General features: G+C 41.8%; 3 protein-coding genes across 4 annotated transcripts; 2 read left to right on the top strand and 1 right to left on the bottom strand.

Annotated features, from left to right (window-relative positions):
* Window positions 1-55: 55 nt before the first annotated feature.
* LOC145463408 (LON peptidase N-terminal domain and RING finger protein 2-like) lies at window positions 56-7,305 on the top strand. Its single transcript, XM_081447162.1, has 2 exons — window positions 56-1,928; window positions 3,829-7,305. The coding sequence occupies exons 1-2, from the start codon at window positions 520-522 to the stop codon at window positions 4,487-4,489; spliced, it is 2,070 nt and encodes a 689-aa protein (XP_081303288.1). The 5' UTR covers window positions 56-519; the 3' UTR covers window positions 4,490-7,305.
* A 109-nt stretch (window positions 7,306-7,414) lies between these two features.
* On the top strand, window positions 7,415-12,993 carry LOC145463155 (LON peptidase N-terminal domain and RING finger protein 3-like). Its single transcript, XM_081446877.1, has 2 exons — window positions 7,415-10,921; window positions 12,277-12,993. The coding sequence occupies exons 1-2, from the start codon at window positions 9,621-9,623 to the stop codon at window positions 12,989-12,991; spliced, it is 2,016 nt and encodes a 671-aa protein (XP_081303003.1). The 5' UTR covers window positions 7,415-9,620; the 3' UTR covers window positions 12,992-12,993.
* Window positions 12,994-14,818: 1,825 nt separating this feature from the next.
* On the bottom strand, window positions 14,819-18,144 carry LOC145463156 (uncharacterized). 2 transcript variants are annotated; one of them, XM_081446879.1, is made up of 3 exons: window positions 17,843-18,144; window positions 16,503-16,613; window positions 14,819-15,824 (listed from the first exon to the last, which is right to left on the bottom strand). In XM_081446879.1, the coding sequence occupies exons 2-3, from the start codon at window positions 16,603-16,605 to the stop codon at window positions 14,821-14,823; spliced, it is 1,107 nt and encodes a 368-aa protein (XP_081303005.1). In that variant the 5' UTR covers window positions 16,606-16,613; window positions 17,843-18,144; the 3' UTR covers window positions 14,819-14,820. The 2 variants fall into 2 exon arrangements, with proteins under 2 accessions (XP_081303005.1, XP_081303004.1); XM_081446878.1 differs by lacking the exon at window positions 17,843-18,144 and adding an exon at window positions 17,002-17,294.
* Between the last annotated feature and the right edge of the window lie 12 nt (window positions 18,145-18,156).

Here is an 18,156-nt window from a genome sequence, read left to right as displayed (position 1 = left end):
TAACAACTCTTTTGAGTCTAAAATAAGCTGACGCCGGAAAATATATTGTCACACTAATAGTTTTCCACGTGGTTGCGTGTGTATTCGCACGTGGTCCGGCTGGTTACGTAACATGATAATAACACCAACTGAATGCCGGTATATAACCAGAGACAAGCTATTGTGTCATTGTTTCTAGAAAAAAGTAAATTCTGCTCTCCCGTTGTCAAACGGTATAAATGTAGTTTAGGTATTACGCCAATCACCTCAATCTCCAACTGACTGCGCGGAGTTTCAGTGTCTGTTGACTGTGAGCTGAAATTTATGTCCTGGCACGGGCTCTATGTTTCTCCTCTTCAAATGTAAAGGTTCGAGGGAAAATTTAAACGTCAATTGAATTGTTTTCTGTCCGTTCTTCCTATCGCTGGAGTTGAACCTGTTCATCGGTAACTATACGCCGTTTACATGTGGCGAGTGTGGGATATTCACCGTTCAGGTACAATTTACCGCAAATTTCCTTTGGAAGACAATTTCTAATCAATGGAGGAAACCAGTGTTGTTCAAAAATCCCGTCGTCGATCGACAGAATGGAAAGCGAAATACGACATTCTACCTGATGTCAGTCGGCATGTGTCTTGCGGAAACTTTGAGATTAAGTCGCCATGTAACGAATCAATAGACTCTATTGCTAATGCTTTGGTGGACTCTCAAAAGCAAGCTGTAATGAATGAAAAATCCGTTGGTTTCGTGGATAAAAAAGAAGATAATATATTTCACTGTGCACTCTGTAGTGGTCTCTATGTCGAACCTGTTACGTTAGACTGTGGACACACGTTATGTAAGAGCTGCATTTTGCCTGGCAAAGCTTCTGTCCAAGTCATCGATTGTAAGCAATGTGGTGTGACAAACCATGATAACGATATCGCTGTGAATGTACTAATGACTGATCTGATACAAAAATGGTTTCCGCGAAAGTACGATGAAGAAGTGAAGAAGTTGGAGAAAGTTCGACGTGAATTACGGGGAGACAGAGAAAACGTCGTAGAAACTTTGTCCGGTGTCCTGAGAAACAACCCTCGTCACATTACAGCGTTAAAGTGGCGAAGTCATGCCCTCTTAAAACTGGGACTGCACAAGCAGGCTTTAGGAGACGCCGAATTAGCCTGCGATCTACGACCGTTTCTTCCTAGCGTTTTTCATCAGAGAGGAGAGGTTTTGTTTGCCATGGGTAAATACGAGAAAGCTATCCAAAGTCTGGCACGCGCCTTAGCTCTCGAGCGTAACCATAGCACGGAATATCGATTGAAATTGCTTGCTTATCTTAATCGTTTTCTGACCTCTGATATTGACAGCCCGAGAAAAGAAGACTTACTGCTGAAGCGTACTAAAAGTTTTGTAACCACAGAATGTAACACCTACAAGTGGTATCCAAAGTTCAAAGCGCTTAGTGATCAAGATGATAAGGAGTCCCACGCCGAACTCCGAAATGAACTGCAAAACGGAAGAAACTTGGAGGAAACAGTTGGTCCCCCAATTGAACCTTTACTGGAGAACAGGTCATCGTTAAAGCGTTCCTTCGAAGCCGACGACGGAGAACAGTCTGCTCGATCAAAGCGTTTAAAAGTCTCACGGGAAAGTGAAACGAGCTGCAGTGGTCCCAGCGAAGCCGCTGTTATGAGCGATAAGGAAGATTTGGAATGCAAAATCTGCTACGACGTATTGTATGAACCAGTGACCACTGTGTGTGGACACACCTTCTGCCGAGAGTGTTTGTTACGAGCCCTGGACTACAAACCTGAATGCCCATGTTGTCGCCGTACGCTCAATTGTGAAGTTCAGAGAAACACTGAAATCACAAGAGTTGTGAAAGAGATTGTGGAAAACCTGTGTCCTGATGAATACGCTGAGAGGAAAATGAGTTTCTCTGAGGAGGAAGCGCGTTGGAAAGGGTGAGTGTGTGGTCAAGATTTTTCCGCTTAAGGAATGTTGTGATTAACGAGTAGCTGCTGCGATGATAATTAGACAGATATTGAGGTGTTTGCTAAACTAAATATCTCATTTTTGTGTTTTTTTATCTTCTAATTGAAATGGCATCGATATTTAGTTCACTCATCGAGGCAATAGTGACCAATACTGGAGACTGTCGATACTGTACACGGGGTTACGTAACATGTAAACTGATCATTGTTTAAAGTCGTGTAAGGCCTTTTTCCCTGAACGTTTACGATTTCTTTTTGGCATCTATTTTTTCCTATGACGTTTACCCTCTACTGCTGACATTTTACAGTAACGACGTGATTATGTTATATGCCCGGCAGTCAGAAATTTTCACAGATGTACGAAGGAAAGCCTAACATTAAAAACAATTCTCTTGACGGTAATCTATGTCAGTGCTTCGGCATATCAAGCGATTGAAAGCATGTTGGTTTATCCCTAGCTTGAGCATTCTGAGAAATCGCTATGTTTTCGACTCTGTGTATTGGAGGGTGGGAAAGAGTTTACGCGTGACACGTGATGTGGAAAAAAACGTGATCCGTGAATTTATGATATAAACCGTTGTTAAAGGTAGCTCAAAGAACATGTGAAAATGAAAATATCTGTCAAAATTTTTAATTTTTTCCGACGGACACTTAATGATAGGACGCCAATTATTGTCCAATGTTCAAGTATAGAGGCACAAGAATGTTCATTTCTATCTACTGAAACTGGACAAATGGCAACTTTACTAAATAAGTCAGATCTCTGACCCACTATTTTCCCGGCGTTATGTAAGCGGTGAACGTCGCAGGTATACAAGGACATCACAATGAACAAGTTTTGTTCTTTTTCTCGGCTGCAATGGACAATCAGAGATCAGGAGGGTTTTCTTCATCTTTTCAGCGGTTCCCTTGTAATAAATGTGCTCATATTTTTACTGGCCTGCGACGAAATATTGAAAGCTATTATTCACGAAGCTCTTAATTTGCAATGGTCATGTTGAGACGAAAACTGTCAATCTATTTCAAGCTTCTATTGAAATCTTTCTTAAAGCGATCTTAGTTTTTTGTCAAAGGCTATTGTGCAATTCCCACGACAGCCGAGCATTTATATTATTTGCGGTAAAAACAAACTAAAGAACAAAACAGAAAATACGTTATGTAAGGCTTTACGTAACATAATTCCCGTGATTATTCCGCGTTGAACATGCCGTACAGCTGGTTTCAGGTCAACCGAATATTACTTTGAATGTGGAATATATTTATTTTTGGACATCTTTTCTTCTAGTGCTTTGTTTATATTATGGGTATTCAAATGGCAATGAGTGAAATAAGGAAATAATTTAACGCGCGCTTTGTCAAAATCCTAATAACTTCGTGAGCTGCACGCATTAGAATTTGACAAACGCTAGGGAATTTTTTTGTTATTTCAGCAGTATGCCATTTGATTACCTTTTAAATAGTGGGTGACTTTCCTAGTTCCTGCTATGGCTCAGGCTGAGAAATATCATGATTATCGTAACGTCATTGTCATGTTAAAAAGCTTCTTTTTCAAAATGTTTTTCGTCCACACTTGAACGCAAAGCCGGCGTGTCCAAATTCCTCCGGTTTGAAAAGCGTTTTCGAAAAGCTCCGTTTTCGTGACGGATTAGTGTGGACGGAAGGCCTAACTAGAGGAAAAACGCTCCGTTTTCAAATTGCCCCGGCGTAATGTGGACGGAATCTACCTGTACTTATACAGTGTACGTTAACTGATTTAAGTGGACTTCTTTTATTGTTCGGAGCTTTTGTAACTTTGTTTCCTTGAGAGCTTTGTCGCAGGGAAGGAAGGAACTTTGGATGTGGCTTATATCAGTTTTTAATCTCGTTTCAGAGCTGGTGTTGATGATGATGTTGAAGTGCCCATATTTGTGTGCTTGTTGGCATTCCCAAGTCTCAAGTACCCTCTGCACATCTTTGAACCCAAGTACCGGCTCATGATTCGTCGGTGCGTAGAGCTAGGCTCCCGGATGTTTGGAATGTGCGCCAATACTGATGACCCGGACAAGAGCCACGCGGATTACGGAACCATGCTTCACATTGATAACATCAACGTCTTACCTGATGGGCGCTCCATCATCCAAACAACAGCCGGAGGAAGGTTCCGCGTTGTCTCACGATCAACTAGGAATGGGTATAACACTGCAAAGGTAGAATGGATGGACGATGACCGCCCTAACCCGTCCACTGAGTTACAAGACCTCGAGATGTTAAATGCCGATTGCTATAAAATGTTAGAACTTTGGTTCAACAGTTTGGCGCCTATACAACAGACCTGTATTTCAAACGCTATTGGTCCCATGCCCAGTCTTGAGCCGGAAAACCTGGTCAGTCGTGACGGTCCGTCATGGCTTTGGTGGGCGCTGGCGGCTGTCCCACTTCAGGATAAAGCAAAACTCATCATTGTGTCGATGACGTCATTGGCTGAGCGGCTTCAAAGCGTTCGTCGATTTTTAGAACTCCTTTTAAGGGTGAAATATCATGTGACGGAATAAACAGTGCAGAACACTGCTTGGCCGTACATCATGTCTTTAAGCCTTCTGCAGTATAAATCTTTCGAGGAATTCGTGACTCGTTCAAGTGATCAGTACCGATTTTCTCCTTTAGATATAAACTCAAGATCAGACTGATTAGAGCAATTTTTTTCAATTTATTTATTAATATTTAATTATTTATTAGTAAATGTTTATTTGCTTTTACTTTTGAAACAGTCATTTCATAAGAATAGCAAAAAATGAGCAGAAACGTGAAATTTTCATGAATCAGTATCAATGAATAAGCAGCTTAAAATGTAATGAAACCAGTGTGGAGTATTTTAAAGTTAATATGGATAGGCAGAGAGTTGTTTTTACTTTTGTTACGATTTCAGCCTAACAATGCGAGTGTCATCTGACGGAGTACAGTCTAGTCTAAGAGCCAGAAGATTTTCTAGCAAAGAATGCCCAGCTTTTTGGGTTTTATTCTCTAGAAAACATATCACACGGAATTTTCGCATAGCACTTTGTGAAGGTACTATTAGTGCCCAAAACGTCAGCTTAACAAACTCGCTAGGGTGGGTAATTTACAGTTGCCAGTTTCAAATTGATGAACAGCGAAGTGTTTACTTATGACCCACCGACTTAGCCCAACAGGTCCTTTAGCGAGTTAGCAACTGGTAATTTTAGTTCATGATTTTTAGTTGTCGTCTGAAGCAGCTTAAGCCCTGAATCAGGGAATTTACAGTTGAGGCATATCTTAGATTTTCTCCATCAAGATCATTTTTCCCAACCATATTACTCGGAGTTTTAAAGACGCTTCAGTGACCACCGGAAAATTTTGTAAATCGCCGATCGCGAATTGCTGTAAAAGTAGTTACGTAGCATCATTAGTTTTCCAACCGTATTCATAAGAAAATTATCAAGTGTTTTCGATAATATTTAATACTGTCCACCATGCTCCTTAGGCCTAAGATAATCCTTCTCAAGGTCATTTTAGATCGTTCCCTGGCCTAGTTCTAAACGTCCTTTCCAATAATTCTTCCCTGGCCTGCTGATTTCGCTCTAGACTACGAGTAGTTCCTCTTTCGCTTCGTCCGTCGTGCGTAACGCGAAAGAAAACCGCGAGAGAAAAATGACCGCGCGAAATCCTGGGGGCGAGGAGTGGCGAAGGGATTTCGCGCGGCCATTTTTGACTCGCGGTTTTCTTTCGCGTCACGCAACGACGGACTAAGCGAAAGAGGGACTAGTCGTAGTCTAGTTTCGCTCACGCTCGCAATTTCGAATTCGTCCCTCGAACATTCGCTTGAGGGGCCGAAGATAAAAGCAAAGGTCGACTTGTTGCAAGTCTATCCCTGGGGCCCGTTTCTCGAAGGTCCCGAAAAGCCGTAGCAAAACCTCAAACCTTTTGACTACGGAGCTGTTTTATTCATATATTCTCAATACGAACAGAGATTGTCTTCATACAAGAAGTTTCAGGTGTATACATAGCCGTTCGGGGAAGGGGCGCGCGCTCCTCCCTCTTTTCGGGGAGGAACGTAGACCGGACACGAGAGAGCGGCGGAAATCAAGCCTAGTGTATACACCTCTCTGTCTTTAAATACCGATTAACTAAAAATGGCTTTTCGGGCCTGAAAAGATTCCGTTACTTAACACGTTATTTTACGCGTTACTCTATGTGCATAATAATAAACAAAGGAAATTTAGGGACGGCGTTTGTCTGCTAGTCCTTACGCTAGCTGTCCATACATCCCCTCTGTTTTACTTTACACACGCATAATGTCAGTATAATTCACAACCGTCGAGGGGCTTGAAATAACTGACAGTGGAAATCCTCAACGTACACAGCTTTACTACACGCGTGTCTGGGTACCATGTTATAGGAGTGGCCCCTTCACCTTTTCTTTAGTACCTCTTGCTCGGTTGTTATTGGTACACAATCAACTGAAGTTTTAGACGTTATAGGGGATCTCTTATAGCGGACATCCTCAGGACCGTTATTTGATGTCCGTAATAGCGAGAGACCGCAATAGTGGAGTGTGAAAAAATGACCCAAGTGCTACATATAACGTCAGTACTGCTATAACTTTTTTAAGATTTCCAGTTTCTTTTATTTAAATTAGAATTTAAATTTGAAGTACCCATTTACCTGCAAACATAATCGTACAATATACAGTCAAACCTCTCCATACGGACACCTCTCTAAAACGGACAGTCTCTTACCACATGCCGACAAAATTCTCATACATTTCCTCTGAAAACAAACCTCTATAAAACGGACCCTCTCTAAAACGGAAAACGGACACTAAATCTCGACCCCAGGGAGCAAATTAATACTAGACTAGGAGAAGTCCCTCTTTCGCTTATGCACCAGTCAAAGTAAATCCCCGTCCCCCACCAACCCGGTAATAGGCGGGGACTTGGACGAAAGGACTCGAAAAAATGAGCCACTGTCCCCACCCCCAGGGAAGTACTTTCATTCCAATGTCCTCGCTCTGTCCCCGCCTACCAGCGAAAGTATATGCTGAGGCTCCAATTTTATTTGGTTCAAAATGTTTGAAACCGGTTTGGGATGGCAAGCAAGAACTAAGGAGGAAATAGATTAAAAACAACAAGTTAGCTACTCGTGTCTCTCTCCGCCATTTTAGTTGCCTTATAGGCTGGTCCCAGTCTCTTTGCAACACACAGTTCTAGACTCCAAGCCTCCATCCAGTAGAGAAATTCCCCGGTTCGGATACGTTGGGATACCGAGGGAGCAATATCCCATATCACGATAGCCGCCATGATGGTTTTCGTATTATAATTAGCCACGCTGTCCGCCAGGGAACAAATATTGAAATGGTTCCCATTTAATTATTCTGAAAATCGGCTCGCCTAAATGGTAAAGTATCTACACCAAAATCACTTTTGGGAGCCAAGTTATAAAATAATGATTTTATTATTAATTTTAAGTTGGAAAAAGTTTCTTGGTAACTTAACTTAACTACGCGAGCCGTTTTGTTTTTACAAAAGCGCCAAAATTCTGTAAAACTTGGAATATCTTCACCCCAATACTGAAACCAAAGCATGGATATGGAAAAAATTATCAAGAAACAGGTGAACTGATTTGCCGATTTTAGCTTGTTTGCCCCTCCAGAAATCACGTCAACAAACTTGGTGGTCATCGTGAATAAGGCCTACTCGCAGCCTAAACTCATACAAATTTAGCCTCTTTGTTACGGACACTCCGGGAACCAGGTGTCAATAACTTGCGGTATGTACCATTTCTAGTCGGTGCCGGGGGCTACACAAATATTGTCATTCATTCAGGTAAGTTCCTAGGTGCAGTATTTCGTTTTGTTCCAAAATTCGCACGTACAACATGTAACTGAGAAGAACAATAAAGTTGATCAATTTCAAGTTCAAGTCAAGTCATTTTTATTTAGGCAGGGTGGCCCATCAGCCATAAGCTGATCGACGCTAGAGTGCACAGACATGAAATTCTTTTTGAAAAATGTTGCTAGTTGTCACACTTTTAAGGATTTTAATTTTAATATTTTAGCCCCACAAATAATCAACAACAGATCTGAGACTTTAATCCGATTGTTTAACTATTAACTTAATTTAACAAAATTATATCTTTTATACGAATGAGTTTTAATCCCTCAATGGTAGCTTCGTTATTATTCCTAGCATTTGTATCTTTTCATTTAGCACACGACCCCGCAAGCTTGTTAGCTTTGAAATTTTTCATCGTGTATAAATAAAGGTTGTACGTATGTATACCCCCCCTCCCCTCCCCCATTTTGTGGACGAGTAATGAGACAACAAAGGATGTATAGTTTTCGTCATGTAGTATTAGATTTGTTCAGTTTGCAAACACTGGAAAAAAGTTACAAGTACTAACGGTGCCGCGATTTAAACTTTAGGATCAGCTTTTTATGTTGACAAACAGCTTATGTTGGTGTTTACGCGCTGATGATTAAAAAACATGATCACGTCAGGTAATGATTTAGCAAAAATTAAATAAGCACCCCCCCTCGATTAAGCGCCCCCTCGAATAAGTGCCCCGGGTGCTTACGGTAGCCCTTATCTCTATTCTTTTCTCGCTGTTTCTCAACATAGCCTCCTCGCGTAAACGAACTTTGTAGTAACGCAATAAACGTGACGTTAGTCTTTTTTGCAGGCGTTTATTTGACCGGCTACGTCACAGGCGGAAACGGGGGAGACGGCGAGGGAGAGGTGGAGGAAGTTTTTCTTTCCCCTTACCCTTTCCCCTATGCACCTCCGATCCGACGCAGGCTAAATTATTTTAAAACGGCTGCAAAGGAGACTTGCGTGACGTTTGAGCGCGTTGAAAGACCAAAACCGGCGGGAGGACAACAAACACTGAAATGATGTAAACACACACTAACAAAAGTTAACTAACGAAGTGAGATTTCAAATCAATTTTTAACGATTGAAAACTCATTTGTTAGTTAGAATTTCGGGTCGATAATACGAAATAGTCGATGTCAAGGTTCGGAACGTGATGTGGAAACAAACGTGTTTTGCACTAAATACGTCATTTTCTATCGATATCGGCTGCAACTGTCGCAAAGTTTTAAAACATGTTTTGAAATCCTACGACAGTTTTTTTTTTTTTTTTGACGTATACAACGATCGTAAGCGAGTTGTAGGTTTGATTTACACGAAACAGCTAGTGTTGTAGGCCTGTCGTAAGATGCGACAAAGTCGTACCGTGTACATTGGCCCTTAGTAAAACCTATGGACCTCTTGTTTGTTATATAACAGTCAAAATCGCAAAGAGAAATTAATACACGGAAGGGGTGGGTAACAGGCCTGAAAGGACAGGTAAGAACGAAGGAAAATCTCAATACAGTTGTAACCAAAGGATACTGTTTTTTGTTACAACGTTATTGTCTTAATACACGTAAAATCCCCAAATAATGACCTTTTAAACAATTCCGCAGTTATCACAGGGGTCTAGTCAGGAGTGTTCAGAAAGTGTGACTCTTCAGCACGCAACCGGAAATGAGCGCTGGTATGTTATGAAACGTTTTTCTGTTTTGTCAACTGTTAGTTACTAGTCTCGATCAGTTCCATATTCTTACGGATTTTACATAAATTTCGCACTTCTTGATGATTCCTAACTACTTAGGATCACTTTCAAATGGACAAAGAAGAATTCTGCCGTCGATTTAAGAACTGGAAAACCGAAGATTTACTGAACATTTTACGGAGCGCAGAAAAGCTGTCGGAAATATCCACTCAACATGGACCGCTCGAAGAACTTTTGCTGTCGTATTTTATGGTTTTTCAGAACGGAAATGTTGTACGAGATCATCTGTGTTCGCTCGTCGATGCACTGATGGATCACGGAGCTCGCAATGTGAAGAAAGAACTAGATAGGAAGATGAAGCAACTCAAAACAACACCAAAGAGTCCGTTTAACTGTCCATGCTGTGATTGTGTGTTTGAAAATCCAAGCACACTAAGCTGTGGCCATACCATTTGCCAGTGTTGCCTTCAACGGAAGTCTGACACGATCGACGCGGGATGTCCCGATGGAAATATTACTATCTGTCCCCTTTGTGGGAATCATTACAACGATTTGGAAGCATTGTCTGTGAATATTGTATTGTCAGACATAATCAGGACACGTTTCCCTGAGAAAGCAAAACATGCCGAGGCAAAGAGATTCGGCAAAAGCCATTTAAGTTGCCAAGCCCCGGAAGACGCAGTGGAAAGTTTTTCAGTCGCTCTACACATCTGCCCAAAAGACTATGAATGCCTTTGCCTGCGAAGCGATGCTTATTGGCAGTTAAAGCTTTATTATTTGGCCCTGAGGGATGTCAACAATGCTTGCACCTTACGACCGGATCTGCCAGATGCTTTTAACAGAAAAGCGAAAATTTTGACCAAATTACGGAAATTCGACGACGCTGTGTTAGAGTACTTGCGCTTCGCTGTGCTGGCTCCGTCGGAGTCTCGACGGAATGAATTAACCGAAAGCTTGGTTAAGCTGTTTAGGTCACCTGAGGTGTCACGACTCGAACATAGGATTATCGCCCGAAAGTTTGCGAATATTTTAATCGCGAACGAACAATATGAAACAACTGTTGTAGATGCAGGTAGCTCTTCCGAAGAACGAAGCACTGATGATCAGCCGTCTACTGAAATCAGCGACGAGAAGCAGAAAGTCAACGTTGGCGAATTAAAATGCAGTGTATGCGGCCGTTTACTTTTTCGCCCCATAACAACCCAATGCGGCCATACCTTCTGTCAGGAGTGCATGAAAGAACGTTTTGAATATGGGCCGAAGTGTCCAAGATGTGGAAGAACTATGAATGATTCAACTGAAAAGAAGAGGAACGTAACAGTGGTGCTAGAAGAATTACTTAAGACTCATCTTGAGGCGCAGTACAGGAAGAGGGAGGAACTGCATGCAAAGAAAGTGGAAAAGTGGAGCAGGTAAACTCACCTATCTTGAAATTGTTTAAAAACTGTGACAGACTGCTTGCAGCCCCATTTTCTCTCTAAGCTCAACGAGAACTTGATACGTTACGGGCCATTACAGGCTCCGAAAACGAATTATTTCGAGAAGAAGGGTCTGAAAGCAGATCTGTTATCCCAGAGCAACATAGTTGCAGCAAGAATAATAACGTCGTCTTTGTTAAATTTCCCGCCTTTACAACCAGGAGACAAAATCCAGTAGTGATCATGTTTTGGAGAAGAATAAGATAATGACCTTATTCGTCAGGATGGTTTCCCTGCTTTGATGCAAATTAGCCATGTGCTCTGTCGGGGAAAGGGGCGGGGGGGGGGGGGTGGAAGGAAACACTGGCAAAAAGTAGACAGTAGTTGGAAAATTGTTTTGCGGTTTGTTCCTATAGTGAGCATTTGTTGAGACCATATCTAAGAGCAAAATTTCTTCTCACTTTTTGGTTTTACATATGTTCCGAAATGGCCTAAAATTGGGAAAATTTTACACTACAATACTAAAAACATGGCAAGGCTAATTATTATAAGAAACCGGATGTCATCATGTGGTTTGCCGATTTCAACTCATTTCCCCCTCTACCCCGAAATTATGTGCCTAATTTACATTATTATAAGAAACCAAGTATGGCGGCTATCGTAGTCTATCCCAATCTCTTTCTCAGAGTCTTTGTTCCCCTTGACCAACGGTCGGAAAACGAGAGCTCTGGGCATTCTCGTCCCCAGAGCCGACAATCCTTCTGGCCTGCGGCAGGGATCGAGAGCTCTGGCCGGACCCGATTTTCTGAGTATGCGCAGAGTATTCGTTTCGTATTCTCAGCCAATCCGATTTGCCAGATTTGACGGGAAGTCCGTTAATCGCGGACTTTCGGTTTTGGACCAGCCCAGAGCTCTCGATCCCTGCCGCAGGAAAGAAGGATCGTGGGCTCTGGGGACGAGAATGGAGCTCTGGGAGCAACCATTTCAGGCATGCGCCATAGATGCAGACTGCGCTGTGAAACCGGATGGGCAGAATCATCAGAATTCGGTTATTTCAAAATGGTTCCTCCTAGAACTCTCGTTTTCCGATCGCTGGTCAAGGGGAACGAAGACTCTGGGAACGAGATTGAGTCTGTCCACAAACGTTTTTCTTTCCTGTGATTTCGTTTTTTTCGTCAAGGCGCGTGCGAAAGCTTTGCGTTTTGGTTCGTTCGTATTCCACGCGTCAGGTTAATATTTTGCTAAGCTTGCGCTCTCGACGAACTCGAGTCAATATAGAGGGTCTGTGGACAGACTAAGGCTATCATCACAAAGGTCTAATGACAATGTCTCTTGTGTTTCGTTTCCAGGATTGGTATCGACCAGAGCGTGGAGATCCCAATATTGGTTAGTACAATAGCCATGCCGCAAGGAAGGGTTCGCCTGACGCTCTCTCATCCCTGCCATCGGATCATGGTGAGGCGCTCTGTTGAATGGGGTTCCCGGATGTTCGGAATTTGTTTGCATAATGTAGAGAAAGGTTTCACTGATTATGGAACTGTGGTCGAGATCCAAGCGACTGAAAATTTTCCGGGTGAAAAGATGGTAGTCCAAGCAATTCCTAAACAAAGATTTCACGTTCTTTCGCGTGGTGTAGTGGATGGTTGTCCTGTAGCCAAGGTGGAATGGCTTGAAGACTTGAACATCGATGATCCCGAGAAGATCGTTCATTTGAAGTGGCGCAACTCGACGAGCCATGTTATGCTAAAAAGGTGGGTTGCCGGATTACCTTTTGACGAAAAGGCTTGCATTGAACATGCGTTAGGGCCCATACCGCCTTGCGACAACCACATGCTTCTGTCGCCGCACGGACCTCCTTGGCTGTGGTGGGCTATGGCGGCAGTACCACTTCAGTCACAGGAAAAACTAAGAATTCTAGTTATGCCAAGTGTAGCCGACAGGTTACAAAGCCTTCAGAAGTCCCTCGACTCACTGCTGCAATTAAAGAAAGACAGGAAGCCTAGTGATGCGAACGAAGAAGTTACACGCGTGAAATGCACTGCGCCATGCACCTCCTTGGGTTAAACGCCGTTTCTTTGGAGTTTTTGGATAAAGGCAACCATAGATGTAACGCTGACTTCAAACGACAATGACTACTGTTTCAAAGAACCCCTGACTTTTATCCGTATCGCTACGAAGCCCCAGTCGGTTGTGACTAAGAAGCCCGTTCTAATGGCGACATTCCTGTCATCCATACTGTTACAGTTATCAATGAGGTTAAATCCATTATTTTTAGAGCGACGATTTTATCACTAGAAGTAGTCCCAGTTCCTCGAAAATTCCAGTGAAATACGACAATCGTAAGCCGAAGTTTAGGGTTTATATTGGAAGAAACCGTCCTTGTCACAGGTAGAAAGGTGCTGGGTAGTTTTACTAGCGTTTATAACAGGGTTCGTACTCTTTTAAGCTCTTCAAATTCCATGACCTTTTCCATTTTTTCACGACCTTAAGTGTAGCTGTCGCTTAATAAAATTTTCAAAACTATCCTTGTTTAAGGATATTTAAGACAAAAACTCAGTTCCACACACAGACAAGAGATAAAATTGGGGCCAAGTTGCTCTTTTTTTTTTTGTTAACATTACCCATGCAAATACTTGTTTCTCTGTCTATGACATGTGCAGGCATGAACGTACCAGGCTTAACTTTTATTTCCCATGACTTTCCACGACCAACAATTCAATTTTATGACTTTCCAGGCCTGGAAAACGAAATTCTTGAATTCCACGGCTCTCCAGCTTTTTCGATGACCCTTGCGAACCCTGTTAAAAGTAACTGAAGAATCTGGCGGGAATTCTTTCACGCAAAACCAAGCATGTTATCAACAATTCAAAATTCGCACCAACGGCTGCAATAAAATGAAAACAGACCAAAAAGCTGCAATAAAATACAAACAGACCAAACAGCTGCAATAAATTAAAAATAGACATCGTGGTCTCTTAATTATTTGATACGGAGGATACTACAATTTAATGTCTATTTAGGCACAACACGAAAAGTAATATTTATCATCAACAACAGAAATGGAAATATTTTATAAATGAGAGTTAATCGAGATGTTTGTAACTTGGAATAACAGAAGGAATGAGTTGGAAATGCTCATAACATTTGTAGGTTATTCAACAGTACACGTAGCATCTTTCTTCACTCGCGCTTGAGTAACTTGCGGCACGTGCAATGTAATACACTGTCTTTCGTGTTGATTTAATGAAAATATCATGGTAATATTATATTTGTGAAGTTGATCTCTACCTTATAGGGGTAGTATTCAAACTAAAAATAAAGCCATACTATTTCAAAGCTTTTCGCACTGGATGAACAACCCCCACCAGCCCCTCCATTCCATTTACCCTGTTGTAGCCTCCATAACTTATTTATTCCCCTTACACTCGTATACATGGGTTATTGACCAAGTATAAGGTCAAGATGGCTGGATATTGACTAAGTTTTTTCTATGCGTGTTCCGTCTCGGTCCATAAACACGCAAAACAAGAACGAGGCCAGTATCCAGGCATCTTGACTGAAAAAGTTTCACAGCGAAGGATCGGTTCATCTCTCCCGCAACCGGAGTTAGGCATATAACAAATGGAGTTATCACAAATTTCTCAGGAGAAACAGGATAGTCAAAGACGTACTTATTACAAATGCATGAGATAGTGACAGTTTTTGTCTCTTCAGATATTTTTAGTAATCAACCAATCGATGAGTCTACACCATTTGGCATCGAAATGGTATATACAATCCTTCGAAATCGCGCACTGTAAGGTTTAATTTCTTTTGTTTAGTATTGTGGCAAGTAAAACCACTAACGAAGGGTGCATAGTCAAGATGAAAGGGTTGGTTCTAGTGTGTTTTCTCTAAGATACGAAATGCCTGGATCTCTTCCCAGTAACTTTCTTGTAGTCCAAGTCCGAGAATGGTGAATCCACCAAAGCATCACGGGTAATCCCGTGATCGCTGGCAACCGAGTCATTCTCGTCAATTTCTCGCTCTAAGCTAGACACGGGTATATCCTCAATTTCCCCAGGGATTGCTTCTTTAAGCAAAGCCTTTTCTGTATCTTCTTTGCCCAGCAAGTCCCTCGTGTCTCCCTGTTTTGCAACCTTTTTGTCCTCATTGTCATTGTCGCTCTCACTGAATTCACTTTCATCGATTGTGAAGTCGTCTTTGAGAGCATCACGAATGAAGTTTTCTACTAGAGTGACGTTATCGCGAAATCTGTTGATGTTAAAAGGAATCTCGCTCCGTTTAGAAATTAGACTGTCAACCGACAGGTTGTCGATGTCACTGTCTCCATTCAGGCTCGCTGAATCACTTTTGTCGGTGCCTTGCTCGGCTTTCTTTGTCAGCAAAAACCCCTTCACATCGCGAATAAGAGAGAATAACTTCGTCTCAATCTTAGTGATTTCTTCGAGTTTTTGGTGCAGTTGACTTTTCAAGTCATCGCTGTCTGGAACACCTATAGGGCTACCAGGGCTGGCAGCAGCGTGATCTATGTGGCTTGCTATCTCCTGTTTTACAACCTCATCAATCAATTCCTTAGCTGTGACCATATGAGGTTTGCTCGGCGCATGCGCCTGATCTGCTTGTGCATGTTCTTGTTCTTTCTTCTTATGGAGTTTCGTCAAAGCTTCCTCCACTGCCTGGCGAATCCCAGCCTTGTCTGTGTAACTGTTCTCGACTTTTTCTCTGAGATCATCAGCAGTCAGCAACGTGTGTTCCTTGAACGCATCCATGATAGGAAATGCTCCTCGTTGGTGTGCATCGTCCTGTTGTAGTTTTTCTCTCAGCAAGCTGCTGCTGTCGTAGCTTGAACTGAAAAGGTCGTCACCAAGGCCGATATTAAGACCCAGTAGATCATCTGAAAGAATGAACACAAAGTTCAGTCAACTAATCGACACAATGATCCATATGCAGCTTGGACATGTCGGTAGCATCAAGCTCATCAATCGGGGAAACGACATTACAGCGTTAAAACATCAGACAAGTGATATTAGTATTACAAGAGTAACCCTTCGCGTTTACCCCTGTCCCCTCCCCGTGGGAAAAACAGCGAACAGCTAGTGACCTTGATCCTGAATCCTCTACACTGTAAAACTGGGATAGATTGGCTTACATTTCCTTGGCTTTGTATAACCAAATACTCGAGAATAGGCCTTGACGGCAGGAATCGCACTTAGTTTAGTGTTTTACACGTTGATCTGTTCTCCTACTAAACAATGTTCAGTCAACAAACAGGCTTCCAGTACCGTCCACTATTTGGCTATTCGGTTGTGTGCAGAACAGACGTCTTTTGAGTTTACCTTTATATTTTTATCGTAACAAGAAGGACTACTACTCGTTTGAGAAGGCGATGCATGTAGGTATAACTTCACATATTCCACTAAAGGTCTTTCTTTATGCGTACGTACTTTTGTTTTGAGCCACTGAAATCGTACTTTACTGCAAATGTTTTTCGCAGCTGTGTTTTCAACTCTGAAACAACGGGGGAAATGTCAGAAGTGAAGTAACAATGTCTTTCTCAGCAATTTTAACGAACCTTTTTTGGACGAATCTGATGACCACTCTGCGTTGACCACTGCAGTAATGTAAAAAGCTAAGCACAAAACAGTTGACATGATCCATGCATGGCTCCAGTACATTATGGATCCTTGAAGTGAAGTAAAGGATACAAATACTTTAAAGATTAGCTCCACTATGCATTGCATTGTAAAGTCAAAAGATGTAGATGTAAGATGAAATGTTTATTATTATTTTTTCATCCAGTTTATAATAATTACAACTGCCTGAGCCCTCCTGAGTATGGTTTAAAACCCGATGTCGCAAGTGTTTCTAAATTCGAGATTAAATCGGATGGAAGTCAGGGTCTAATGGAGCAATGGCCACTGAACACCTTCAAACATTTAGATTGTTAGAGAACCGAAACAAATTGTTTCATTCAAGTATTCTTTTCTCTCAGCTCTGAGAAATTGATTTAGGATCACGAAGACGCAGGAATTCTTTTTCTTGTCCTCCCAAAATTAAAGAAACATTCGTACCTCGTTGTAAATCGCAAGTTCAGGTTTTCTTGATCATCGGAATTTTGAAAAAGTCTTTCTTCTTTCTTCGTAACTTTTCTGTCAAAATGTTAGCGATTACAGATTTTTCCTAGAGTGAGTGTTAATAAATTAAACATATCGTTTTCTGGTGTTTTACTCTTGTGAAACGGGTACCAGCCAGTGAACAGCCACTTATTCCCGGCAATTCTATAGTAGTGATTGTCAGACCTTAGTAACGACAAACATCAAAGACAAATTTTGTTCTACGAAATACAACGTTGGCTGAATATAGATTGTTGTATTTCACGTCGCACTGAAAACGCGATCAAGTTCCCTGCCTCTCTATTCTTAAAGAAAGAGTGAGCGGCGATCGTTTGTTGAAAAATTAAACCTACGGAACTGGTATATTAGTTTAACAAGGATATTGACGCGAAAAACATCTATTATGTTGTCACGTGACTCATTTGTGATTGTCTTTCAAACCAGTGTTTCGGGGGAGTCTCTCGCTTGTGACTCCTAACTGAAAAACGTGGAGATCAATCAATCTAAAAGATTGATCAGAAAATATTTCGCAAAATTAGACATGTTGGATTAAAAAAGTTGCCCTTGAGATGTTTGAGTTATTCGCGAACAAAATTAAAAAACGTCAGAAATCAAAGGTACAAATCAGTAGCATTTTACCACTTTTCGAAACTAGCCAGCCAAGAACTTGTAGAAGTAGAAAGCTATGCCGTGTATGCTGGTCTGTGATCAGAGTGGTTTTCTCCTATAAAGACTACTTTTCGCGGTCAAAAGTCCCGCTAGACCTTTCATATCTCCAGCAGCTGCAGTGGTCTCTCACCTCATGCATAATCCCCATGGAGTATGTTGTGATAAGATTTCAAGCCTTCCCAATCTTCTTATGCAAGACTTAATTCTGAGAGTTGCCTTTTAACTGACAACAAAGAGTTGCCCCTTATTGTATGTATCAGTGTCGATGCCGCTCGTCTCTGAATGGGCCTTAGCTTCCACTCACCATCGCAACAAGCACGCAGTTTGTCGAAGACGCTTTACTCTGTTGGATATGAAAGCAAGAAAAGCCGAGCGGTAATCGATTCATTCACATTCCAAAGTGATTTCATGATTTCCGAGATCCGACACGCTTGCGTGGTTTTG

This window comes from Orbicella franksi, chromosome 12 (genome assembly GCF_964199315.1).
Source record: "Orbicella franksi chromosome 12, jaOrbFran1.1, whole genome shotgun sequence".
NCBI lineage: Eukaryota > Metazoa > Cnidaria > Anthozoa > Scleractinia > Merulinidae > Orbicella > Orbicella franksi.
Note: the sequence above shows the minus strand (reverse complement) of the source record. Positions and strands in the feature narration are given on the sequence as shown.

Coding starts and splice junctions, on each gene's coding strand:
- LOC145463156 (XM_081446879.1), bottom strand. CDS start 16,605: ATGTACTGGAGCCATGCATGGATCATGTCAACTGTTTTGTGCTTAGCT. Junction 15,825..16,502: donor ATCAGATTCGTCCAAAAAAG/GTTCGTTAAAAT, acceptor TCATTCTTTCAG/ATGATCTACTGGGTCTTAAT.
- LOC145463408 (XM_081447162.1), top strand. CDS start 520: ATGGAGGAAACCAGTGTTGTTCAAAAATCCCGTCGTCGATCGACAGAA. Junction 1,929..3,828: donor GAGGAAGCGCGTTGGAAAGG/GTGAGTGTGTGG, acceptor ATCTCGTTTCAG/AGCTGGTGTTGATGATGATG.
- LOC145463155 (XM_081446877.1), top strand. CDS start 9,621: ATGGACAAAGAAGAATTCTGCCGTCGATTTAAGAACTGGAAAACCGAA. Junction 10,922..12,276: donor AAAGTGGAAAAGTGGAGCAG/GTAAACTCACCT, acceptor TTTCGTTTCCAG/GATTGGTATCGACCAGAGCG.